The 21,940-nt window shown below is 49.7% G+C and overlaps 2 protein-coding genes across 2 annotated transcripts in view; one reads left to right on the top strand and one right to left on the bottom strand.

Annotated features, from left to right (window-relative positions):
- Positions 1-136: 136 nt before the first annotated feature.
- DUOXA1 (dual oxidase maturation factor 1) lies at positions 137-8,845 on the bottom strand. The gene is made up of 8 exons (XM_058737883.1): positions 8,631-8,845; positions 8,223-8,301; positions 3,049-3,225; positions 2,664-2,721; positions 2,195-2,329; positions 1,775-1,988; positions 1,314-1,531; positions 137-617 (listed from the first exon to the last, which is right to left on the bottom strand). Exons 3-8 carry the CDS (start codon positions 3,193-3,195, stop codon positions 361-363), a joined length of 1,029 nt encoding a protein of 342 aa, XP_058593866.1. The 5' UTR covers positions 3,196-3,225; positions 8,223-8,301; positions 8,631-8,845; the 3' UTR covers positions 137-360.
- Positions 8,846-9,158: 313 nt separating this feature from the next.
- DUOX1 (dual oxidase 1) overlaps positions 9,159-21,940 on the top strand; it is a 34,746-nt gene continuing 21,964 nt past the window's right edge. Inside the window, exons 1-14 of the mRNA XM_058737881.1 lie at positions 9,159-9,248; positions 10,696-10,852; positions 11,118-11,226; positions 13,095-13,178; positions 13,354-13,518; positions 14,810-14,997; positions 15,186-15,387; positions 15,518-15,684; positions 16,076-16,136; positions 16,256-16,352; positions 17,204-17,294; positions 18,269-18,371; positions 18,625-18,797; positions 21,736-21,911. Of these exons, the coding sequence (XP_058593864.1) occupies positions 11,169-11,226; positions 13,095-13,178; positions 13,354-13,518; positions 14,810-14,997; positions 15,186-15,387; positions 15,518-15,684; positions 16,076-16,136; positions 16,256-16,352; positions 17,204-17,294; positions 18,269-18,371; positions 18,625-18,797; positions 21,736-21,911 (1,565 nt within the window). The 5' untranslated portion in view covers positions 9,159-9,248; positions 10,696-10,852; positions 11,118-11,168. The remainder of the gene's footprint in view (positions 9,249-10,695; positions 10,853-11,117; positions 11,227-13,094; positions 13,179-13,353; positions 13,519-14,809; positions 14,998-15,185; positions 15,388-15,517; positions 15,685-16,075; positions 16,137-16,255; positions 16,353-17,203; positions 17,295-18,268; positions 18,372-18,624; positions 18,798-21,735; positions 21,912-21,940) is intronic.

Here is a 21,940-nt window from a genome sequence, read left to right as displayed (position 1 = left end):
ATCACACTATAACCTCCCCCCCCACACACACACATTATGTAAATGAAGCTGAGTTTCAATAAATGGCACCTCAAAGAGGCAAGGCATCAAGGGAAGGCAGGGTTGCTGTGCACAGACAGGCAGCACTTGCTTGGTCTTACCATGGAGACAGGGTTTATGGGTGGCTCCAGTTTCTGTTTAGCATATTAGGGCTTTTTGTTTTGTTTTTTAAAAGGAAAAGCCTCTTTTTCCTTCTCCACCTATAGATTGGGGCTGGGGGGCTGAAACAACCCAACCTGCAGTCATTTCTGGTGGTTTATGAGGCTCCAATGAGATCTGGAACCAGGCTGGAAGTCCGGGTGGCCACCAGGGAGAAGAGCCTTAGAGGGTACAGTCAGGCTCTCTGGGATGCTCTTTCTTACAGCATGCCTCAGAGGAAGCCTCTGACAGGGGAATGTCCTGGGGCTCGGGACTCTCAGCTGTGGACCGGTAGCGAGGGCTCAGGAGTCCCCCTTCTTCAGGATTCCATTCCAGCGCAGGATCCTCTCCTGAACTCTGGGTGAAGAAAGCCTTCAGCCTTTGGGGATGCATCCTGTGGGCCACTGCCATGGCCAGGCCCAGCAGCACACAAAGCAGTCCTGGGGATGAGACAATAGGTGTCCTGCCTTGGTGATAGTAATACCCTCCCAAGGAACTCTTGCAAGAGCATCAGAACAACTCTCAGAGAATGCTGGCATCCCTGTTTCAGAGCAACTGGGATTCAGAGAAGTGACTAGCTTAGGGTCATACGGCTGGTGTGGCTCTATTTTTCTGAGCTTTGACTCTAAGTCCAGTGCTCTTTGAATTACATGTCAGAAGAAAGAGAGAGAGAACTCTGAAAATAGAGAACCCTGGGGGAAGGGCAGGGCACAGAGGAGAAGGCATGAGAAGGGGCATGAGAGAACAGGAGAGGAGAAAGACCTGTAAGACAATTTAAAGCCATGTGAAGCAGGAAAGAGAAGGGTTCTAGGAATGGGGGACATAGAGAAGAGTGTTTGGGGGAAGCGGGCATGGACAGAAGATTGGAAGATTTGGGAAAGAGTTGGGTGAAGGGAGAGTTAGGAGATGAGGAACATGACAGAGACAGAAGACACAGGGAGTAGGCATCTATGGGGGTGGGTAGTGGAACTGGGGAGAAAAAGCCCTGATGAGTGATGTAAGAGGGATGGGGTTTTAAAGGGAGGAAAGGCATCTTGGCCCCCAGAGGCAGACCCTCAACCCCCACCAATATTGTGGTCCCTGGCCCTCCCTCCCTGGCCCTAAGCCCTGTGTCTGTCTTCAGGGCTGGACTTCACCTGTGGTCAATGTGATCCAGAAGGCAGGCCCGTGGTGAGTGTGCAGCGTAGCAGTGCCCAGGCGCAGGGGACAGGGTGGTGTGAGTGATGTGGCCGTGGAGAAGAAGAGCAGTCCCAACAGCTGGAAGATGCCTGTGGCTAGCAGCATGTGGCCACCGTAGACCAGCACGGGCATGGACAGCATCACATTGGCCAGCAGCCAGCAGAGGAATGCCACCCTGGAGAGCCAAGGACCTAGTGAAGGTTGGCCTAGACACTTCTATTTGGAAGGGCCCACATGGAGGCTCAGGCAGCCAAGAATACCCCAGAGATGTGAGACACAGTTTTCTGCCTATAGGTTTCCCAACCAAGCACTGTGGGGCTGGTGCCAGCCTGTCCCACTAGGGATTTCCACATAAGTGGAGGAAAGATGGGTAGAAACACCATCCCTGGGTCTAGGCTGGCCTCTATCCCACACTCACCAGAGCGTGGCTGAGGTGTAGTGTCCTGCCAGGCGGTACTGGCCATGCAGTCCACATGGGCTGTTCGGGGTGAACTTCTCAGCCAGGTAGAGCACAGGGTCTGGCAGCCCCTTCTCCAGTGCCTTTGCATATTCCTCAGCATAGTTTTCACCCAGGCGCCATGTGAACTCCTCATTGTAATTGATGGTCTCATTCAACTGCTGCACTGGGATCCCTGGGGGAGTGGGGCAGGTGTGCTCAGGAGGAACTCAAGCCTGGGTAGGGGCTCATCACATTGGGCAGGTGTACAGAAGCTGCTATTAATCTCTGGAAGTTTCCCTTCCTACCATCCCTCCATCCCGTAGAACTTTAGACCACACCAAATTAGATTCCAAAAACACAGCAGAATCTTCTCCCTCACAGGTAAGAACCATCACTTACCTGTAAGTGTAATGTTGACTCCTCCCAGCCCAACCTGCAGCCCAACGTCAGCACTGATCCATTTGGAACTGAAGGCCTTGTATGATGTGTTGGTGCTCACCTGGCCCACGAACCACTCAGAACTGAAATTCACAGCTGGAGTTGGGGAGTTGGACATACAGGAACTCAGGAAAATCTGGGCATTACTGGGTTAGAGTCAGAAGGAGAGCTCCAAGGGGTCTAGGTCTCTTTTGTGCATAATTGTTTATCTATTAACTAGCTCAGGGTCTAGCTCATGGTTAGCTTGACAATAATATGTTTTCCCAAGATGAATAAAGGGGTCAGAATCCAAGACTTCCTTGATCACACTCTGCTTATGCCCCTCCCACCCCCCCGGAATCAGAAGTTGCTGTAAGGCAACAAGGAGAGGGGAGGTTGGCTGTGGGGCAAACTAGATGGCACAGAGGCAGTTGCCCAGAATTATACTCACCTAGGATCACGGCCCCGATGAATAAGCTGGTCACCACCCGCAGCAGCCAGAACACCCTCTGAGTCACAGGGTGGGTGGGTTTAGGAAGGAACACCCTCCTTCCAAATCCACCCTTCCTCTTTCCAGACTTGGGTGTGTGGGGCAGGGGTTCTAAAACTGAGGTCATTTGGTCAATTGAGATCAGAGTGTCTGCCACATAATAGGTTCTCAATAAATTATGTGTTGAATCAATGAGTAGGGAGCTCCCTCCTAGGGGATGGGTGACACTTTTTCAGGACTGGAGTCTCTTTCCTGAGTCTGGTTGTAGTCAGAGAGTCTGGCCCCCTCACCTTGAGGCCAAGGTCTCTCTGGGGCTGGGGTCTCCAGGGCTGGGTTTGTTTCTCACCATCTTGCCCCGAATGCCAGGTAGGATGATGATGAAGGTGACCAGTGCAGTCAGAAAGATGGCAATGATGACGGCCAAGGTGGTGTCCATTGGGAAGATTGGCTTGAGGCCAGTATAGAAGGGGAATGTGTGTCCAAAAGCAGCCATTTTGATGAGGCTGTGACAGGGAGGCGTATGCTGTAGGACAATAGATGTTTATGTCTATGAGCTAGGTACTATTCTTGGTGCTGAAGATACAGCTAAGAATAAACCAGACCAGTTCCCTCATCTCTGGAGATCACCAGATTCTACTGCTACTGTCTTTCCATTGCTCCTCTGCCATCCATCTCCCTGTGTTTTGGCTGTGAGGGAATGAGGGTCTTGGCAATCCATCTCTGTTGCCCCATGCTCCTTTCCTAACCCTTAGGTCCCCTAAATCAGTGCCACAACCACCCTCGAGGCTTCTCTGCTTCCGCTGGGACTGTCTTAAGAAATATAATTTTCTTTTATCTCTCTCAGGCCTCCAGCCTAATCAGACAGATCACAGGACATAAAAAGAACTATATTTACTATATAGCTATCAAGGGAAGGCATAAGGGTGAAAGTTGGTACAGATTACAAAAAGATTGGCTTTCCTTCTCAGTATCCAAAGGAACAAAGGCCAGACAGCTTTGCTAAATATATAATCCAACGATATCATCAGAGGGCTGATTCCTGGTCCTGGCACTGCCCACACTGGTCTGTCTAGCTTTCTCAAGCACCCTGACTCCTCCTCTGGAAACTCTAAAATAATTGAAATCAACTTAGCTCACCTTATTTTACAATCAATGATCCCACCTCTGCTCATTTCCCTGTGTGTGATCTGTACTGGGGCCTTGGTTTGCCCAGGAGGCTCCATTGTTTATAGTCTGGCTAGGTAGTGTCTTATTAAGTGATATAGTGAAAGAATAAGTTTGAAGTTAAGCAGCTCTGTGTTTGAATTCTGTATCTGCCTCTTGCAAGTTACTTGACCCCTACAGATACTTGGTTTTATTAAAAGTAAGGATGACAGTGTTTACTTCACAGGGTCATTGTGAGTGTGAGACAAGATTGCGTGTGTAAAGTGCTAAGAATAATACCTGAAACAGAGTGACATGAATAGATAGAAGCTACAAGATTGGGCAAGAGAGGACATCTGACTACTCCATTTATCTCCTTATCCAATCCTTGTTGGAGAGAACCCTGGGCTGGAACCAGTTCTTCACTTATTTTAAAACATTAGGCAGGCAAATGACAACCTCGTTGGTCCTTGGTTTCCTCATCTGCAATTGGATATGATGATCTTCATGTCCCCTCTAGTTCTAAATTCTGTGATTCTTCTATAATACCCTGTGGCTCCCAACCTTTCACTCTCTTTCTAGGCTGGCCACCTCCTATGCTATCTCTGGGGGGGGGGGGGGTAGCATAGTGTCAGGCAAAAAGAGAGACAGTGTTAATCCTGTCTTTTGGACAAGTCACATAAGCTCTGAGCCTCGGTTTTCCCATGAAGTTTTGCTTTTTTCTTAACTCTTCAATTCTTCCATTGCAGGGGAATGGGTATCTCCTTTTCTCCTGGGCTCTCACTCCAATCCTTGCCTGCCTTCACAACCACCTTTCCCTAGTCATCCCCCATTTTCTACACAACTTGTCAGCTTCTCTTTCTCTGCTGGCTCCTTCTCTCAAAGATATGCTTAAATTTCTCCCATCTTAAGAACACAAAGAGAAAGGACCCTCTCCCTTGAACTTCTCAGTCCCCTCCAGCTACTGTCTTATCTCATTCTCCCCCTTTCATAGCCAGGCTTTGGGGAAGAATAGTCTATGCTGGTGTCTCCACTGCTTTATTTCCTCAACCCATTGCAATCTGGCTTCTCTCCATTCCCATCTTCTCCATTAGGTTATCACATGCTAAATCCAAAGGGAAGTTTTCACGTCTCATCCTTCTTAACCTCTCTGTGGTATTTGGCATTGTGGACTGTTTCCCCTTTCTTCAAACGTGTCCTCCTTGAATCTCCATGACGGCATGTTCTCCTGGGTCTCCTGCCTTTGGCCATGACTTTTGTGGCTCCTTTGCTAGTACTTCCTCTCTCTGAAATGTTTCTGCTTCCCAGGATTCTGCCTTGGCTCTTTTCTTCTAGTACTCTTCATGATTCCGTAGGCAAACTCATCTATTCCCATGGCTGATGCTTCTCAAATCTATGTCTCTAGACAGACCTCTTACCTGGGCCAATTGTCCCATTGACATTTTCACTTGGCTTCCCCATGGATGCCTCAGATTTAACAGGTCCCAAACTGAATTCACTGTCTCTGCTCTGCTTTTTATTGTTTTCTTTGTCTCTTTGGTGACATCACCAGTGTATCAATAAAATAAGCCGGAAAGATGGACCATCTTATCTCCTAAACATTTCTTGAAACCATCCATGAATTTCCTTCCCTACTGCCCTGGTTCAGTCTCATTCTATCTTGCCTGGTGCCAGAACATTGTTTTCTAACAAGGAAATATAATCATTTTATTTCTTTGCTCTAGGTAAAACCTAATCTCACAATCACATACAAAGTCCTTTATGATCGGATCTCATCTACCATTGCACCTCCATCTTTGGCCCAGCCTAACCTCTAGCCATACTGAACTATTGGCCTCTCCCTGAATCTGACATACTCTTTTAACTCTTCATGCCTTTGTATATGCTATTTCCTCTGCCTGGAATGCTCTTACCCCTTAGCAAACTCCTTTTCACCCTTCAAGTCTCAGCTCATGTCACCTCCTCTGTGAAGTTTTTTTTGACACCATTGGGCCAGTGTAGATGTTCCTACCTCTGATGTTCTGACTGCATTTTGAATATACCTCCACGATCACAATAATCACATTGGATTGTAATTGTTTGAACATCAGTCTCCCTATTAGCTTCTAATCTCCATCTTTGCATCCCCTGCATGTAGCATATACTAATCAGCTTGTGGGTTGAATGAATGAATATATGTGAATGAGTGACTTCCTCTCTGTAGGTGGCATCCTCTATTTCACACACAAGAGGGAGCTATGATCCCTCTGTGCCCTATAGAGTATTCTATTCTCATTCAATGTTAATTGAGTGTCACCAATATAGGCCCAAGGATTGGGCAGGAAGGGATTTGACCAACCCTGTCAATCTGTAGTGCTTTCACAAAATTTTCAGAAAGCCTCTTCTAGTAGTTGGAGTCCAAAGCATGAATGTTCACGTTTAACTGAATCTGAAACATATGTTTCAACTCTAGCTAAAGCTAAGTAACTACGAATTGTGAATATGTGATAGTGATATTTATTTTACTTATTGGTCTAAGAATTTATTCTTTATGACACCTAGACTAAAGCCATTACAATTGTGATGGAAGGCTTTATGTTTTTAAAAAGGCTGTAAAATGTAGAATATCTTGGTTAGTAAGGTGGGAAGATAAAGCAAGTTTGCTAATACAATGAATACATGTTATATGCTGAAATTTCAAAAACAAAGAGCTGCAATATAAGCAAATAATAATAGTGTAATGTACTTTGGTTAGCGTTACATATCAGCATTATTCCTGCATATATTTTAGTGGGAGTTTATAAAATACTTTACAAGAATGGCTCACCTCCATTAACGTGATGCTTCAAAGAAACACTAACAAAAGTCTCTCTGTATCTTAAGTACAGAAGGACAATGTTAACTTATTTCCAATTCACCAAAATATTTATCAAAGATGACTAAAGCAAAAAGACAGTGAATAAAATTCTTTTTGTTTAATTTAAGGAATTAGGTTTTCCTTAATCTCCATTGCCTAATCTAAAGCTAATTTTGGATGACCCTGATCCAAAATTGGTTTTAATAATTAAGCTAACAAGCCTCCTGCATGAAGTGGTGGGACTAAATGAAATGTCCCTATACCCAGCAATCCTGCTTTTCCTACAAAGCTTATAATTTGCCTCTGGAACATCTTCCTCCTTGGCAAGCCAAGAAGGGTCTGACAGTAGAATTTCTTCCAATCTGAGAAAAATCTCTTTTCAGTCTTCACTCCCTTTCCCCTAGCTCACTACCATGACTCGTATATATACACAATGTACCTTAATGCAAATAAGTGCAAGATACAGTCAGACATACACCTACAATTTCATGTAAACAGAAATATAGACACAAGAAGAAAGTACTGCTTAGTAACATAGAGAACTAGGTGCATAAACCCTCAGTCAGAGGCCCCTGTGACAAAACAGGTGCTTTCTCAATGGGGTGGGCCAATCCCCACACTCTGGGGTCCTCCTTTCTCACCCAGCCTAGAGAAGTGAGGGACACTTTTTCCCCCTTTCTGAACGCCCTTAAATTACTGAAGCATTTCTAATGCTCAGTTGTATTTCAGACGTTACCCAATCTTTACCAATCCCAGGTTGAAGTGGGGTTCCTGTGTGTGTTAAAAGGGGTGGATAAGAAATAAAGTTACAAATCTTTAAGAAAATCCAGCCTGATACAGCTGGTCTTCAGCATTCAAAGTTCTTACGTACTTTCTTAGTGCTCTGTGGCCTCTCTTAGAGTCTCCCTCTCCCCACATCCCACATCTTCTGGAACTCAGAAATACTATAATTCTCCAGGAAGGAATGGGTAACATGGCTGGAGTTGCCAAGAGCACTGACTGGTGATACACAGCTATTAGAATGTGATTATTTTGTTTCTTTGGTTGGGGTTGATCCCATTAAAGTTGACAGCTCTGGCTGGTGAGAACTGTCAGAAACTCCTGTCCCAGCCTCTTCTCTTCAGGAAGGTGTGTGGGCATGTGTATGTTGTTGCACTAAGGAAAGAATTAAGTGGAGAAACAGAAGATCTGAGAAGTGGGTTGAGGGCTGAAGTAAGTAGGGAGCCCAGGGACGCTGAATCATGCAAATAAACTATCTAGGCTCCAGGCAGGCCGAGATAAGGATTCCATGTCTGTAAACCTTGTGGCATATATGGTCTTCCGAGGTTTTTCTTTTCTCCTCTTAACTTCTTACCAAGCTTTCTCTTTGAGTAACTCCCACTTGATCTGAACTTGCGGGGGGAGGGGGGCACTGGAAATGCGCCCCTAGGGGCCTGGATGGGGGCAGCACTCCAAGGCCCCCTTCAAAACCCATCCCGACCACACCGACCCCAGCAGCTTCATCATCCCCGCCATTCACACCCGGACCACTGTCTTCCTACCTTCGCCCCTTCCACACAGTGCGTGCGTGGCAGCCCGCGCCGCTCGCTTCCTCCCTGTGGAACCTCACAAGCAGCGCTCCTGGGGGCGGGAACGAGGTCCAGACGTTCTATCACCGAATGCACTCCCTTTCTCTTGGCGGGGCTCGCTTCCAACCTTCCTCTTCTCCTAATTCACTTAAGGACCAGGCTATGACCGGACAAACCGGGTTTGGGGTGCTTCCCCGCCCGCCACTCCAAGTCGCTCTCAACCTTCTCAGACCGCACCCGAGGATCAGAGGCGCTGCCCCCCGCCCTCGGTCTGGGACAGAGGAGGGACCGTGCACAAGAGCCGTCCCCTGCGCAGCCACCCCTCCGGCCCTTCCTCCTCCTGCCCCCTGCCCAGAACTCCCGGGCAGCTCCGGCACAAACCTAGAGATGCAGTCTGGAGACCGGTGGGGCGCGGGCGAGGCTGGAGGGCCTGAGACTCCGAGAGCTCACGAGGAACCCCAGGGGATGGTTGCCACAGACACTCTCATGGTCTTAGGACGAATGCCTTGCTCGGACGCCTGGCCTGCTCTGCGGGCGTTCGCCGATCCTCTTGGTCTTGGAGCCCAGATCCGACGATATGGAGAGTTTCGGGGAGCGCCTCCACTGCCTCCCCCCCCCCCACAAGGTCTTCTCCCCACCCCCCAGCCCCAGCAGACTTGCCCCTTTCTCTGTCCCCGTAGCCGCACTAGCCGAGCTCTCGCCACGGACGGGACAGCTCCCCCACCTGAGCCCCGCGAGCCCGCGCCGTCTCACCTGGCGCGCTTCGGGCCTCTCGGAGCACCTTTGCGGGTCGCGGACGCGCCGGCTGGCCTCCCGCCCCACTTCGCCCCGCCCCGCCTTAGAACTGGGCCGCGCCTGCCCCTCATCACCCCCGGCCCCGCCCGCCCTCCCCGCGCAGAGCTGCGGAGGGAGCCGGCCGGGAGCGGGCGTCGCGGGCCTCGCGGCGAGCCAGGAGCGAGCCAGTCCGCACTTTGGGGTCGAGGGACGCCGCGGCCACAGGTCAGACCGAGGAGGGTTTCTCAGGCCCGCGGGCCCAGACGCTCGGGAGGGAGGGAGAGCCACCGGCGTGGCTGCAGCGGAGTGTGCCCCAGCTCCGCTACGCTTTTGGAGGGAAGGGGAATTCTAGCCCTGGCCCCCCTGCGCCTCCGTTATTAGCCTGAGGCTGAAAGGGAACCCGTTCGGGCCTATCCTCACACACCCCACCCCAAGTTTTTGATTCTTAGAGAACCTTGAATGTTGGGTGGCCTAATTTGCTTGGGCCTAGGGGATCTCTCTGGAACTCTCCCCGGCACCAGCACATTACGCCAGGGAGGGAGCTTTGGGCTTTTAGAGTCCAGGCTTCCCCTTCAGCCCTCCCTTGGGACCAGATTGGAATCCCTATGGCCTTGGCTCCTATTTCCCCCACCCCAGGGTCCCCATTCTAGGACTTCAGACTGGAAAAGTAGCCATGTGGGTTAAGAACAAGGTAGGCCTGTGTTCTCTCCCTGGTTCTGCCACTGCCTGGGGCTTCACTGCTCTGTCATAAGGTTATGCCTTCCACTCAAGGTTGTTAGGAAGTTGCTGAACCAATATTGCTATATAAATCACGGGCTACCCACCCACAAGGAGTGATTGTTAAGCATGCCCACATTCCTCTTCAGGTTATCCCCACAGCCTGGCCTGAAAGCTCACTGCATGCTTTTATGGGTTGAGTGGTACATTGGTGTCTGGGGCCCCGGATCCTAAAGACAAGACAAAGTGGTAGGGGTGAAGGGGCAGGGCATCCTAGATCAGGGAAGGACCACTGTGGCCACTCCAACATCCTTACGGCTTCAACCATTCAGGGCCCTGCTCTTCACAAACTCTCAAAGACCACCATCTGGGCAGTCTCAGATGGAGTGGGTGGAATGCTGAGCTTTTGAGTTATGACAGGGCCTAGGGTTTTTCATTTGTTTCATGGGAGTTGGCAAGTTGGGATGAGATCACCCTCCAGGGCTCCTCCTATTTGACTAGACAACATGTTCAGGAGTCCTGAGAGTTTAGTCTGAGATAAGGCTTTCTCTGAACTCTCACTTTCTTCCATTAGATAGTTCCCCAGCCCCAACCCACCCCCAGTGTCTATATGCTGCCTTAGAAGGTCTGCACTCACCTTAGGCACTCCCTGTGCCACTCAGGAGTCCCAGTCTGAATCTCCTGCTGCCTCCATTTCCCTATTGTCCCTGGGTGATTGAGTTGTTAGCCTGGAGAGAGGGAGAGAGAGAGAGGAAAGCTGGCACCAAACACAGGAGCACCTGGTGCTGCATTCTTTGAGTCTGCCTAGAAGAGCCAAGCTCCAGCCCACCCTCTCTCTATATCACATTTACATAACACCTGTCACTTTTCTTGCTTTGAATTCAACCTCAATCTCATGTCTGATTCTGGCAACCATGCTAGGAGGTAGACAGTTCAGGCATGTTTATTCCCATAGCTGGAAGAGGAAACCAAGGTCCAGACCAGAGAAGTGACCTGCGTAAAACCACACCGTAGCAGCAGCTCAGTGTCCTGGCCCTCAAGCAAGGCTCTGTCCAAGGAACACACACACTGGGAAGCTGGGCCAAAACAAGGTTTTCAGTTAATCTTAGAAGGTAAGTCCAAGGAGGCAGAGATTTCTGTCTGCTTTGTTCATCACTTAATTTCCAGTTCCTAGATCTAAATGCCTAAAAAATAGTGGATGCGTGTCAAGTGTTTGTTGAATGAATGAAAGACTCTTGGGGGCGAGTGAGTCTCTTGCTCTTTGTTCCCCACTGTGGTGTTGGCCCAGCTCACACTTAGATTCACAGAGGCCTGCAGAGGCCCTGGCCTGACTCTCCTGAATTTCTGGGACCCATTCTCCCTGTTCTCTTTTCCTAGGGTCTCCATTTTAGGGTGTCCTAACACCTAAGCGCTATTATCACTTTCGTCATGGGCCTCTGCCTGGCTCTGGCATGGACACTCCTGATTGGGTCATGGACATCCGTGGGTGAGTATAGATTGGAGGAGAAGTGTAGCTAGGAACAGAGGAACCCTGCTGTGTCAGCATTTCCTATTTCATTCCTTACAGTCTGGAGGCCCTTTCTCTCTCCTCTCTCTTCTCTCTTTCTTCATAAAGTAAGGACCCCTGATCCCAAATGGGAAAAGACTGATTAGGCACATAAGACAATAAAGGATTTTGTGGTCAGATTGGACCCAAAGCTGAAGGAAAGTCACCAGTGTTTTAAAACAATATGAAAACAACAACAAACAACTATTGCCTCTGTGTGGTCCATTAGATTTCATCTTGTTACCATCAGTTTTGGACAGTCTCTTGCTAGACTCTGAGGCCATTTTGTGAAGTCTGGGTCTCTGAGAAGGGAAGCGGGCTGAAGGTGCTACCAGTTAAGTTAAAAAGAGCAAGCCCCTTATCAGCCCTATCAGGTGTGGCAGGATAAGAAAAGGGACAAGAAAAGGAAGCACAGAAAATCTGTGGAATGATCTACTCTGACTGGAGGTGGTAGACCCCTGCAGCTTCTCCCATGAAGGAGCTGCTCACATTCCCATTCCTTCCTGGCCTCTCTTTGCCTTGACCTTGGATTTTCCTTTTCTACCCAGCTATTGCCACTTATTCCCAGGAGGCATTCTCCTTTACACCCTTCCCCCAAAGACCCTCTTCTTGTTCTGCTACCAGTTCATCTTATTTTAGAGATCATGTGTATGTGGCTCCCCTAGTTCCTGCCCCAAGTCCTGGATCCTTACTTGGATTCTTTGCTCAAACATCAGGGTCTGAGTCATTTTGCCTCTCTGACCTCCTGGTGACTGAGTGTGCATGCGTGGGCATGCACATGCACACAGGAGTGTGAGGCATAGCTCTGAGATCTTATCCTTGGTGTGAGTGGAAGGACAGTCAGAGGAATGGGTCCCTTGATGGCTGATGAGGGTCCTTTTCTTCTGTTTCTCTTTCTCTTTGTTCTCTTTCTCTGTTCTGTTCTCTGAAGTGAGCAGAGAGGGACCTTAGCCCTGTAGCCTCCTAGTTTGGGGAAAGGAATCTGGTTATCTGATCCACTGACCAGAAGGACCTCTAGGTCCACCTCTAATTCTAGACCCTTCCCTCTGTCCCCACTGTTTGAACTCTTCCCTCAACAACTGAGTGCCCCGTCCCAGATCCTAGTTTTTGGAAAGTACAATAGGGTCAATAAGAGGAATTATATGAGGAACATGTTGCCTCAGAAGAGGCAAGGTTATCCCATGACCAGGCAGTTCCTGATCCCACCCAGAAACTGGGAAAGAGACCAGAGTAGCAACAGGTCCCAGAGCCACAGCCCCAGGGCCCGCACCCTTGCCCTGGGCTCTGCTCAGCAGGAGAGGGCCAAGCCCCTCTCCACATTGCCCCTACCCAGGGCTTGGTCATAGAATGACTTCTCCTTCCCTGGATGGAAGAGTGGTTGGCTTTTAGGGTGTGACTGGCTCTTGCTCCATATGATATCTTAGGGCTGGGAATGGTTTCTGTCCTGCAGTGTCCCTCTGGGAGCCGAGGTGTGAGAGCAGTAGAAAGCTCCTGCATCCCCTTCCACATTGCCACTGTTCTCCAGCTTCATCTTGCTCTCTGAGGTTGTCAGCACACACTGCCCCCCACTATACTGCCTTAGGTGCTCCCTGCCATGTTTCCCCCACGGGGCAGCTTAAAGACTGAACTTGAGTTTGGATAGCACTCTGTCCTGGGTTCTTTCCTCTGCACCCTACCTTCTACACTGTGCTGGGGGTCCAACTTCTGCTGCTCCCCTTGCCAGCCTCCCAAGACCCATGTCCTGCATGCCTGCCTGTCCTCCCATGCACAGACTTACCCAGCTGCCCCTTCCCTCTGTTCTCACACAGGAGCCCAGAACCCCATTTCCTGGGAGGTGCAGCGATTTGATGGGTGGTACAACAACCTCATGGAGCACAGATGGGGCAGCAAAGGTAGGTGAGGGCCAAGTGGAGACAGCCCTAGGGTCAGGGTGGTACTAAGGGGCAAGGGATGGCAGGTACCAGCAAAGGCTCATGGGTTCCCTGTGGTATGGAGGGAATCCTGGGAGAGAGGAGGTAAGCAAGCCCCAGTGAGGATTTATCCTTGTCTCTACCTCTCCTACTGCAGGCTCTCGGCTGCAGCGCCTAGTCCCAGCCAGCTATGCAGATGGTGTGTACCAGCCCTTGAGAGAACCCCACCTGCCCAACCCCAGAGACCTTAGCAACACTGCCATGAGGGGCCCTGCAGGGCAGGCCTCCCTGCGAAACCGAACAGTGCTGGGAGTCTTCTTTGGTGAGGGCCTCAACTTCTGGGGGAGGGAGGCCAGTAGGGTCAGCTGGACACGTCTATGTCTGAGCGGGGAGTCAGGGAATGAGAGAGAGAAGTGATGGAGGGTCTCAGAGATGGGGGTGAGAGATGGAGGGGGGAGGTGACGTTATGTGAAACTGAATTTGGCCTTTGGTGGGTTTTGAGCCAAAAGACACAACCAAGCCAAGAATAGGAAAGGGAAGAGTTTTACTTGGAAAAAGTAAAGGAGAACGTAGGGGTTATTTCCCAAAGCAATGTCTTCCCAAACAACAAAACTGGGAAGTTTTAAGCTAAAGGTACATACAGATTCACAAAGGCACTTGTACAGTGGGGAATTCAGCCTAGAATTTAGGCAAAAGTCATCTCAGGGAGACAGAGTTCAGGTCTTAATTGATGAAAAACAAAAGGGCCGCAAAGGTTGACATCAGTTCTCTGCCTTTAATTGTTCTGGTATCTGAGTGCTCCAAGGGGTTTAAATCCTGCAAAGATAAGTCAAGAATATGCTTTGGGCAAGTAGTTGTAAATCACAAGATGTCTAGGGCCTAAAATGATTTTTCTTAAGTGGAGAAAGCTATGTCTTGTATTTCTTTTTCTGGGGAAGAAAAACTAGAGGGAGAAAGTCTGGTTGGTGGAGGTATAAATTTGCCCCACGTTGAGCTGTTGTTGGGAGTACAGATGGAGGCAGGAGCATGAAAATAATCTGGTAGGGACTCGTGGTGGGACCCTGTTCTCACTCTTTGCCCCTGTGGCTCCTAGGACAGTGTCAGGGCAGTCTCAGTCTTTTGCCTTTGGCAAAAGGTCTGGGGGGGGGGGGTGGATGTCAAAATGGGGCGCTAGGATGGGTGGCCTGACCCGTGTCTGTGGGTTGTTGGTACCCAGCAGGAATGCCTGGCTCCTGCTAGCCCTCCAGGGGGTGGGAAGGGGGGGGTGCTACATTTGATTCCCTGTATGTAGCCTCACAGTGAGACTGGCAGGCCCTCTGGGCAGGCTGCTCCCAGCTGCATGTTGCAGCAGGTGTTCCCAGCCCAATTGCCTAGGCACACTCACCGGGCACCTCCCAGTTACCAAGGAGAAGACCAAACTGGCAATGAAAACAGTCTGGACCAAGGTGTAACAAAGGATTGGGAAGGGTGGAGGAGGTCAAGACTTGGACTTGCCCCAAAAATCTGAGGAGTCTTTTGATGCTTCAAGGGGAGTAGGGGAGGGCTGGATACCTGATACAGAAACGAGAGTGCCAGGCCCTCAGCTGGCCCTAGCACGCCCCCATTGCGGACAGGCTACCACGTGCTGTCCGACCTGGTGAGCGTGGAGACACCTGGCTGCCCAGCCGAGTTCCTCAACATCCACATCCCGCCCGGGGACCCGGTGTTCGACCCCGACCAGCGCGGGGACGTGGTCCTACCCTTCCAGAGGAGCCGCTGGGACCCCGAGACCGGACAGAGCCCCAGTAACCCCCGGGACCTGGTGAGAAGAGGCAGGCGGGGTCGCGGGGGCGGGGCCTGGCAGGGCCGGGCCGGGAGAGGCTCCGCCCCCCCACTCCCTCCCCACCCCCCTCACCCTACCGACGCTGGGCTGGCCCTGGCGCCCCCTTACCCGTCTCAGCTACTCCGCCCGCGGTTCACCCTGGGCTCACCCTCCCGGTGCCCCCGCAGACCAACGAGGTGACGGGCTGGCTGGACGGCAGCGCCATCTATGGCTCCTCGCACTCCTGGAGCGACGCGCTGCGGAGCTTCTCCGGGGGGCAGCTGGCGTCGGGGCCCGACCCCGCCTTCCCCCGCAACGCGCAAAGCCCCCTGCTCATGTGGACGCCGCCCGACCCCGCCACCGGACAGCGCGGGCCCCGGGGGCTGTATGGTGAGGCCGCGGGGTGGGCTGCGGCGGCCGGGGCGCGCGGCGGGGCGGGCTGGGGGGCGCCGAGGTTGCGCTCCCCGTGGTCACACCGCCGCGCGTCTCTTCCCCTGCGGCCCCACGGCGTCGCGTGCAGCCTTCGGGGCGGAGCGAGGGAACCGCGACCCCTTCCTGCAGGCGCTGGGCCTGCTGTGGTTCCGCTACCACAACGTGTGGGCGCAGCGGCTGGCCCGCGAGCACCCGCGGTGGGGGGACGAGGAGCTGTTTCAGCACGCGCGCAAGAGGGTCATCGCCACCTACCAGGTCAGCCCGCACCCCCTCCCCGCCCCGCCCCTGCCTGCTGCGCAGGGCCCTCCATCCTCCGACGGGCAGCCCCCAGAAACGCCCTTTTCCAGGAGGACGCTGCTCCCCAGAACTGGGGCTAGCGTCTCGTCTCGAGTGGACGTGGAGACGATGAGGAGGCAAAGCGCTGTGATCCTCGAGCCTTTGCTGTGGTTCTTATGTAGCCGCCCTCCTCTGCCATCCCAGGTTCCTTGTGGGGGCCGGGCCTCCGCACCTGTCCTGTTTGAGTTGCCTCCCTCGTGACTGCCCCTGCCTGACCCTCATCTCCCACCGAAGCCTTCCTTGGGCTCGGATCCCTCCCAGGGCGGCTGCTCCAGCGCTTGCCTCCCTTTTGCCTTCTCTTGTCCCTCAGAACATCGCTCTGTATGAGTGGCTGCCCAGCTTCCTGCAGACAACACCCCCGAAGTATGCAGGTGAACGGATGGGGAGGAAGAATGGGAGAGCCGGCAGGAGTTTTTTCGAGGGGGACAGGAGCCATGGGGAGGGAGGCTGGGTGGTTTAAGGGTTAAATTTTAGTATCCTCTTTCCCCAGGATACAGCCCTTTCCTGGACCCCAGCATCTCCCCAGAGTTCTTGGCGGCCTCTGAGCAGTTCTTCTCCACCATGGTGCCTCCTGGCGTCTACATGAGGTGAGGGCCCAGCATAAATGTCTGTGTTGGAAGGGGTGGTGGTGTCATTTCAGAAAAATCTGCTCTCAGGAGCCCTCAGGACAGGATTATCAGTCTGAAGTGTGCTCATTTCCCCAAGGGAACAGTGAATTTGGAGAGGGAAGATGAACAATCGTTTAAAAACACGTCATTGTGGTTTTTAAGCACTTTATCCGTTTTCCTACAGCTGGTGTGTATATTAACCTCCCCAATTAAACACGGGCTAATTGAGGTTCAGAGGGTGAGTCACAAAGCCTGCTGGTCTAAACCTTAGGTCTTGACACCACATTGGGGGCATTTTTAGCTATAAGCACAGGACCTGGGTTGTGCAAGCCTTCTGAGGGAATTATAAAAAAATTTGTGAGAGCTGAAGAAAAACTTTGATTCCAAAATAATAAAAAGGAAACTTTAAACTAAATATATATATATTTAATGTATATGGAACAAAGCATGGCAGTTTATTTTTTACAGTTGATTATAGTTTAAATAATTCATAGGTTACATTTTCCTACTCTGGAACAATTTTTGGACATGTGTGACAATAGCCATGTTTACATATTACATGATAATATGTAAACTCTTTCTTTGGGAATTGGGAGAGAAAGGTACTCTAAATAGAGCCCCATGCTGTTTAGTAATATATATATAGACAGAGAGGGATGGAGAAAGGAAGAGATGGGGGAAAGGGGAGGCATGCACATGCTTTGGGTACATTTCTGGGGGTTTACAATGACCTGGGCCCCTGGCTGTATATAGCCTTGGAGACCAGAGCTGATGCCTGACTTTAGGACCCCACAGCCTCAGTCATCACTCCCCTGCTCCTTACATTTCAGAAATGCCAGTTGTCATTTCCAAGAGGTCATCAATAGGAACTCAAGCATCTCCAGAGCTCTCCGGGTCTGCAACAGCTACTGGAGCCGAAAGGTCAGGACTGGGGGCACATATGTGGGTGGGTGTATGTTTGTAGTGTGTATAGGGTGTGTGTGTGGGTGTGTGGGTGTATTTGTGTCTGAGGGTGTGTGGTGAAAGTGGACAGTAGAGCCACAGCAGTCAGCTGTACATGGTCAAAAGTCAGTCCTCCACCCCCACCTCAGGGCTGTGTGAGGGACAGTGAGGCCTGTGCAGGTGTGGCTCTACATTCATTGCTTCCCCATAGGTTTTTCTTCTGTCTTGACAGCTCTGGTCCCTTGTAGGCCATGGAGTACCCCAGCCATCCCACCCTCCAAGGAAATGTCCCAATTAGACACATCCAGGGCATGTTGAGAGGAGAGCAAAGAGGAGGAAGGGTTCTGAGAGATATCAGGGATAATCTGTCCATCCAAACCAGGCCTGAGTGGGTGAAGATCATTGATGAATAATTTAAAGCAAAATCTGATATTCTGTGTAGAGTGTTCATAAGAGGAGAAAAGAGGTAAGAGGAAAAGAGAGAAGAGAAAAGCACAGAATTCAGAATCATGGAGCTGAGTTGAAAGAGACCTGTGTCCTCCTAATTGCTTTTATTGTATTGTATTGTATTGTATCGTATCCCTAATGCTCTTTTTATTAAGGGAAGGACACTGAGTTCAGAGAGGTCCTGTGACTTGCCCACAGCTACTCACTAACAAGAGCAAGGACCAAGACGTAGATGTTCTAGTGCCTTTGTCAACCATACTGTCAAGTCTCCTAAAATAGAAGTAAAGTTTTAGATCCTTTGCATTTGTGGAGGCCTGTCTTCCAGCAGCATGAGCTTTGGATGGGGACGTCACTCACCTTGAGTGGGGAATCAACCTATGGAGGGGGAATGGCCTGCTGGTTTTAGAGCAAATGTCAGCACTCACTGGGCCCAGGACTTGGACTATGGGGTGGAGAGAGCCTTGGTGCTCAACCTTCAGCCCCATATTCTCTCCTCGTTCCCAAAGCATCCAAACCTACAAAAAGCTGAAGATGTGGATGCACTGCTGCTGGGCATGGCCTCCCAGATCGCTGAGCAAGAGGACCATGTGGTGGTTGAGGATGTGCTAGGTGAGCCTGAGGCTGTCCCTGAAGGTGGTACACCCCTGGCCCCTGGGTGGGGATTCTGCTGGAGCTCCAGAGCCAGGCTGGGAGGAGTGCCTGGGGCTGGGATCCTGCACTCTTTCACTGCTGAGAGACCTGTTGACCATCGTTCCCTCTGTGTGATTCTGGTCCCCTTGGGGCTGGTTGGAGCCTGAGTCCTGGGCTAGTGGAGCTGTGGTGGCCCTGAGCTCTCTCAGACTCTCTGGTATTTCATCCCCAGATTTCTGGCCTGGGTCTCTGAAGTTTTCCCGCACAGACTACCTGGCCAGCTGTCTGCAGAGGGGCCGTGATCTGGGCCTGCCCTCTTATACAAAGGCCAGGACAGCACTGGGTCTGCCTCCCATTACCAGATGGCAGGACATCAACCCTGCACTCTCCCAGACCAACCACGCTGTAAGGAGGGGTGGGGACCCAGGGGACAGGGTGGGAGGGCCAGGGCACATTGGCCCAAGACACAGAAAGCAGGCAATGAGACACCAACACTAGAGACAAGTCTCTGATGAGAGGGACAGGACTCACTGAGGTGGCTTTTCCCAGTTTCATAACCAGAATAGAGGTTACCAAACCAGCCGGATTTGGCATGCGATATTGTGAGTGTTCAGATCTAGCAGATGATTGTTGAGTATCTACTGCATGCCAGGCACTTAATAGGCATTATCTCATTCACTCTTCCCAACAACCATCTGAGCAGGTGTAGAAGGTCCTCAATCCAGGAACAAGCTGTATTTTTATATGCACTGATACTCAAGCTGCCTCGGGGAGTCAGTTGTCACACCGTCAGCTATCACCTGGACAAGTGGCATTGCCTGCCAGCCAACAGACCAGTTTGGGTTCCCTTACCATCTTGGCACAGTGATGTTTCCATAATTTCATACTTATTTTATTGTTTTTGTCCTTACTTTTTTACAAGATTATTGGAAAGTGGACAATTAAAAAGCTGATGAAGAAGCAATATGCACATGGGGCTTGTAAACTTTATAAAATCAATGTAAGGATAGGAATCACCAGGCATACCAAAAGTAACAAACCTTAAACTTTAACGGGGCCTCATTAGAATTAAGCTGATCATGTGTTTATGTGGGGCAAAAAGAATTAAAGGTCAGGTAGAAAATGCTCAAAAAAAGAAAAAAAAAGGGAAAATGAAAATGCTGCTCATATAATGTTGAAGTCTGTCTCCAAAAGGCAACATACAGGCAGGAATTTGCTTTTTAAAAACTTTCTTAGCTCTAAACAACAGAAACCTTTTCAAACACAATTCTACCATTCCAACTTTTGCACTGATTTTGACCCTCAACTTTCATACCTTTTTTTTTTTTTTACATAATTTATTTTTTTAATTTATATCCAAGTTAGCACATGGTGCAACAATGATTTCAGGAGTAGATTCCTTGATGCCTCTTACCCATTTAGCCCATACCCTCTCCCACAACCCCTCCAGTAATCTTCTGTTTGTTTTCCATATTTAAGAGTCTCCTCTGTTTTGTCCCCCTCCCTGTTTTTGTATTATTTTTGCTTCCCTTCCGTTATGTTCATCTGTTTTGTATCTAAATTCCTCATATGAGTGAAGTCATAGGATAATTTGTCTTTCTCTGACTAATTTTGCTTAGCATAAGATCCTATAGTTTCATCCAAGTAGTTGCAAATGGCAAGATTTCATTCTTTTTGATTGCCGAATAATACTCCACTGTATATATATACCACATTTTCTTTATCCATTCATCCATCGATGGACATTTGGGCTCTGTCCATACTTTGTTGTCAATAGCGCTGCTATAAACATCGGAGTGAGTGTGCCCCTTCACAACAGCACACCTGTATCCCTTGGATAGATACCTAGTAGTGCAATTGCTGGGTGGTAGGGTAGGTTATTTTTAATTTTTTGAGGAACCTCCATACTGTTTTCCAGAGTGGCTGCACCAGCTTGCATTCCCATCAGCAGTGCAAAAAAGATCCTCTTTCTCTGCATCCTTACCAACATCTGTTGTTGCCTGAGTGGTTAATGTTAGCCATTCTGACAGGTGTAAGGTGGGATTTTGTTGTGATTTTGATTTGTATTTCTCTGATGATGAGTGATGTTGAGCATTTTTTCATGTGTCAGTTGGCCATCTGGATGTCTTTGGAAAAGTGTCTATTCGTGTCTTCTGCCCATTTCTTCACTGGATGATTTGGTTTTTTGGGTATTGAGTTTGATAAGATCTTTATAGATTTTGGATACTAACCCTTTACCTGATATGCCATTTGCTAATATCTTCTCCCATTCCATCATTTGTCTTTTAATTTTGCTGATTGTTTCCTTCACTGTGGAGAAAGCTTTTATTTTGATGAGGCCCAAATAGTTCATTTTTGCTTTTGTTTCCCTTCTGGAGACGTGTTGAGTAAATTGCCATGGCCAAGGTCAAAGAGGGTTTAGCCTACTTTCTCCTTGAGGATTTTGATGACTTCCTGTCTTACATTTAGGTCGTTCATCCATTTTAAGTTTATTTTTGTGTATGGTGTAAGAAAGTGGTCCAGGTCCAGTCTTCTGCATGTCACTGTCCAGTTTTCCCAACACCATCTGCTGAAGAGACTGTCTTTATTCCATGGGATATTCTTTCCTGCTTTGTCAAAGATTAGTTGGCCATACGTTTGTGGGTCCATTTCTGGGTTCTCTATTCTTTTTTTCCCCCCCTGGTTTCTCTATTCTTTTTAAAAAATTTTTAATGTTTTTATTTATTTTTTTAAGATAGAGGCAGAGTGCAAGTGGAGGAGGGGCAGAGAGAAAACTGTGACATCATGACCTGAGCTGAGGTCAGACATCTAACCGACTGAACCACCCAGATGCCCCCTGGGTTCTGTATTCTATTCCACTGATCTGAGTGTTTGTTTTTGTGTCAGTACCATACTGTCTTGATGATTACAGCTTTGTAATACATCTTGAAGTCTGGAATTGTGATGCCTCCAGCTTTGGTTTTCTTTTTCAAGATTGCTTAGGCTATTTGGGGTCTTTTCTGGTTCCATACAAATTTGAGGATTGTTTGTTATAGCTCTGTGAAGAATGCTGGTGTTATTTTGATAGGGATTGCAACTTTTATACCTTTTTAAGAGCAAGCTACATAGGGAACTGGCTGCCTGTTTTATTCCAACTTTATAAAATAGGCAGCTGAATCTGTGAGTTCCCATAAATGAGTTAACTTATGTAAAGCACTCAGAGCAGTGCCTGGGGCATAATAAGTGAGTGAATGTCACTGTCATTTATTATTATCATCCTTGAGGCTGATACCTGGGAACTACCTCTTTGCCCCAGGGTGGGTGCCAGGTCTTTGCACTCACTCCTGTCCTTTCTTGGCCTCAGGTGCTGGAGGCCACAGCTGCCCTGTATAACCAGGACCTGTCCCGACTGGAGCTGCTCCCTGGGGGGCTTCTGGAGAGCCATGGGGACCCTGGGCCTCTCTTCAGTGCCATCGTCCTCAACCAGTTTGTGCGGTTGCGGGATGGTGACCGCTACTGGTTTGAGAACACTAGGAATGGGTAAGGCCTTCCTGGACCCTTCCTCCAAC

Source organism: Neofelis nebulosa, chromosome 7, assembly GCF_028018385.1.
Source record: "Neofelis nebulosa isolate mNeoNeb1 chromosome 7, mNeoNeb1.pri, whole genome shotgun sequence".
NCBI classification, from domain to species: Eukaryota; Metazoa; Chordata; class Mammalia; order Carnivora; family Felidae; genus Neofelis; species Neofelis nebulosa.
This window is presented reverse-complemented; position numbering and strand designations above follow the sequence as displayed.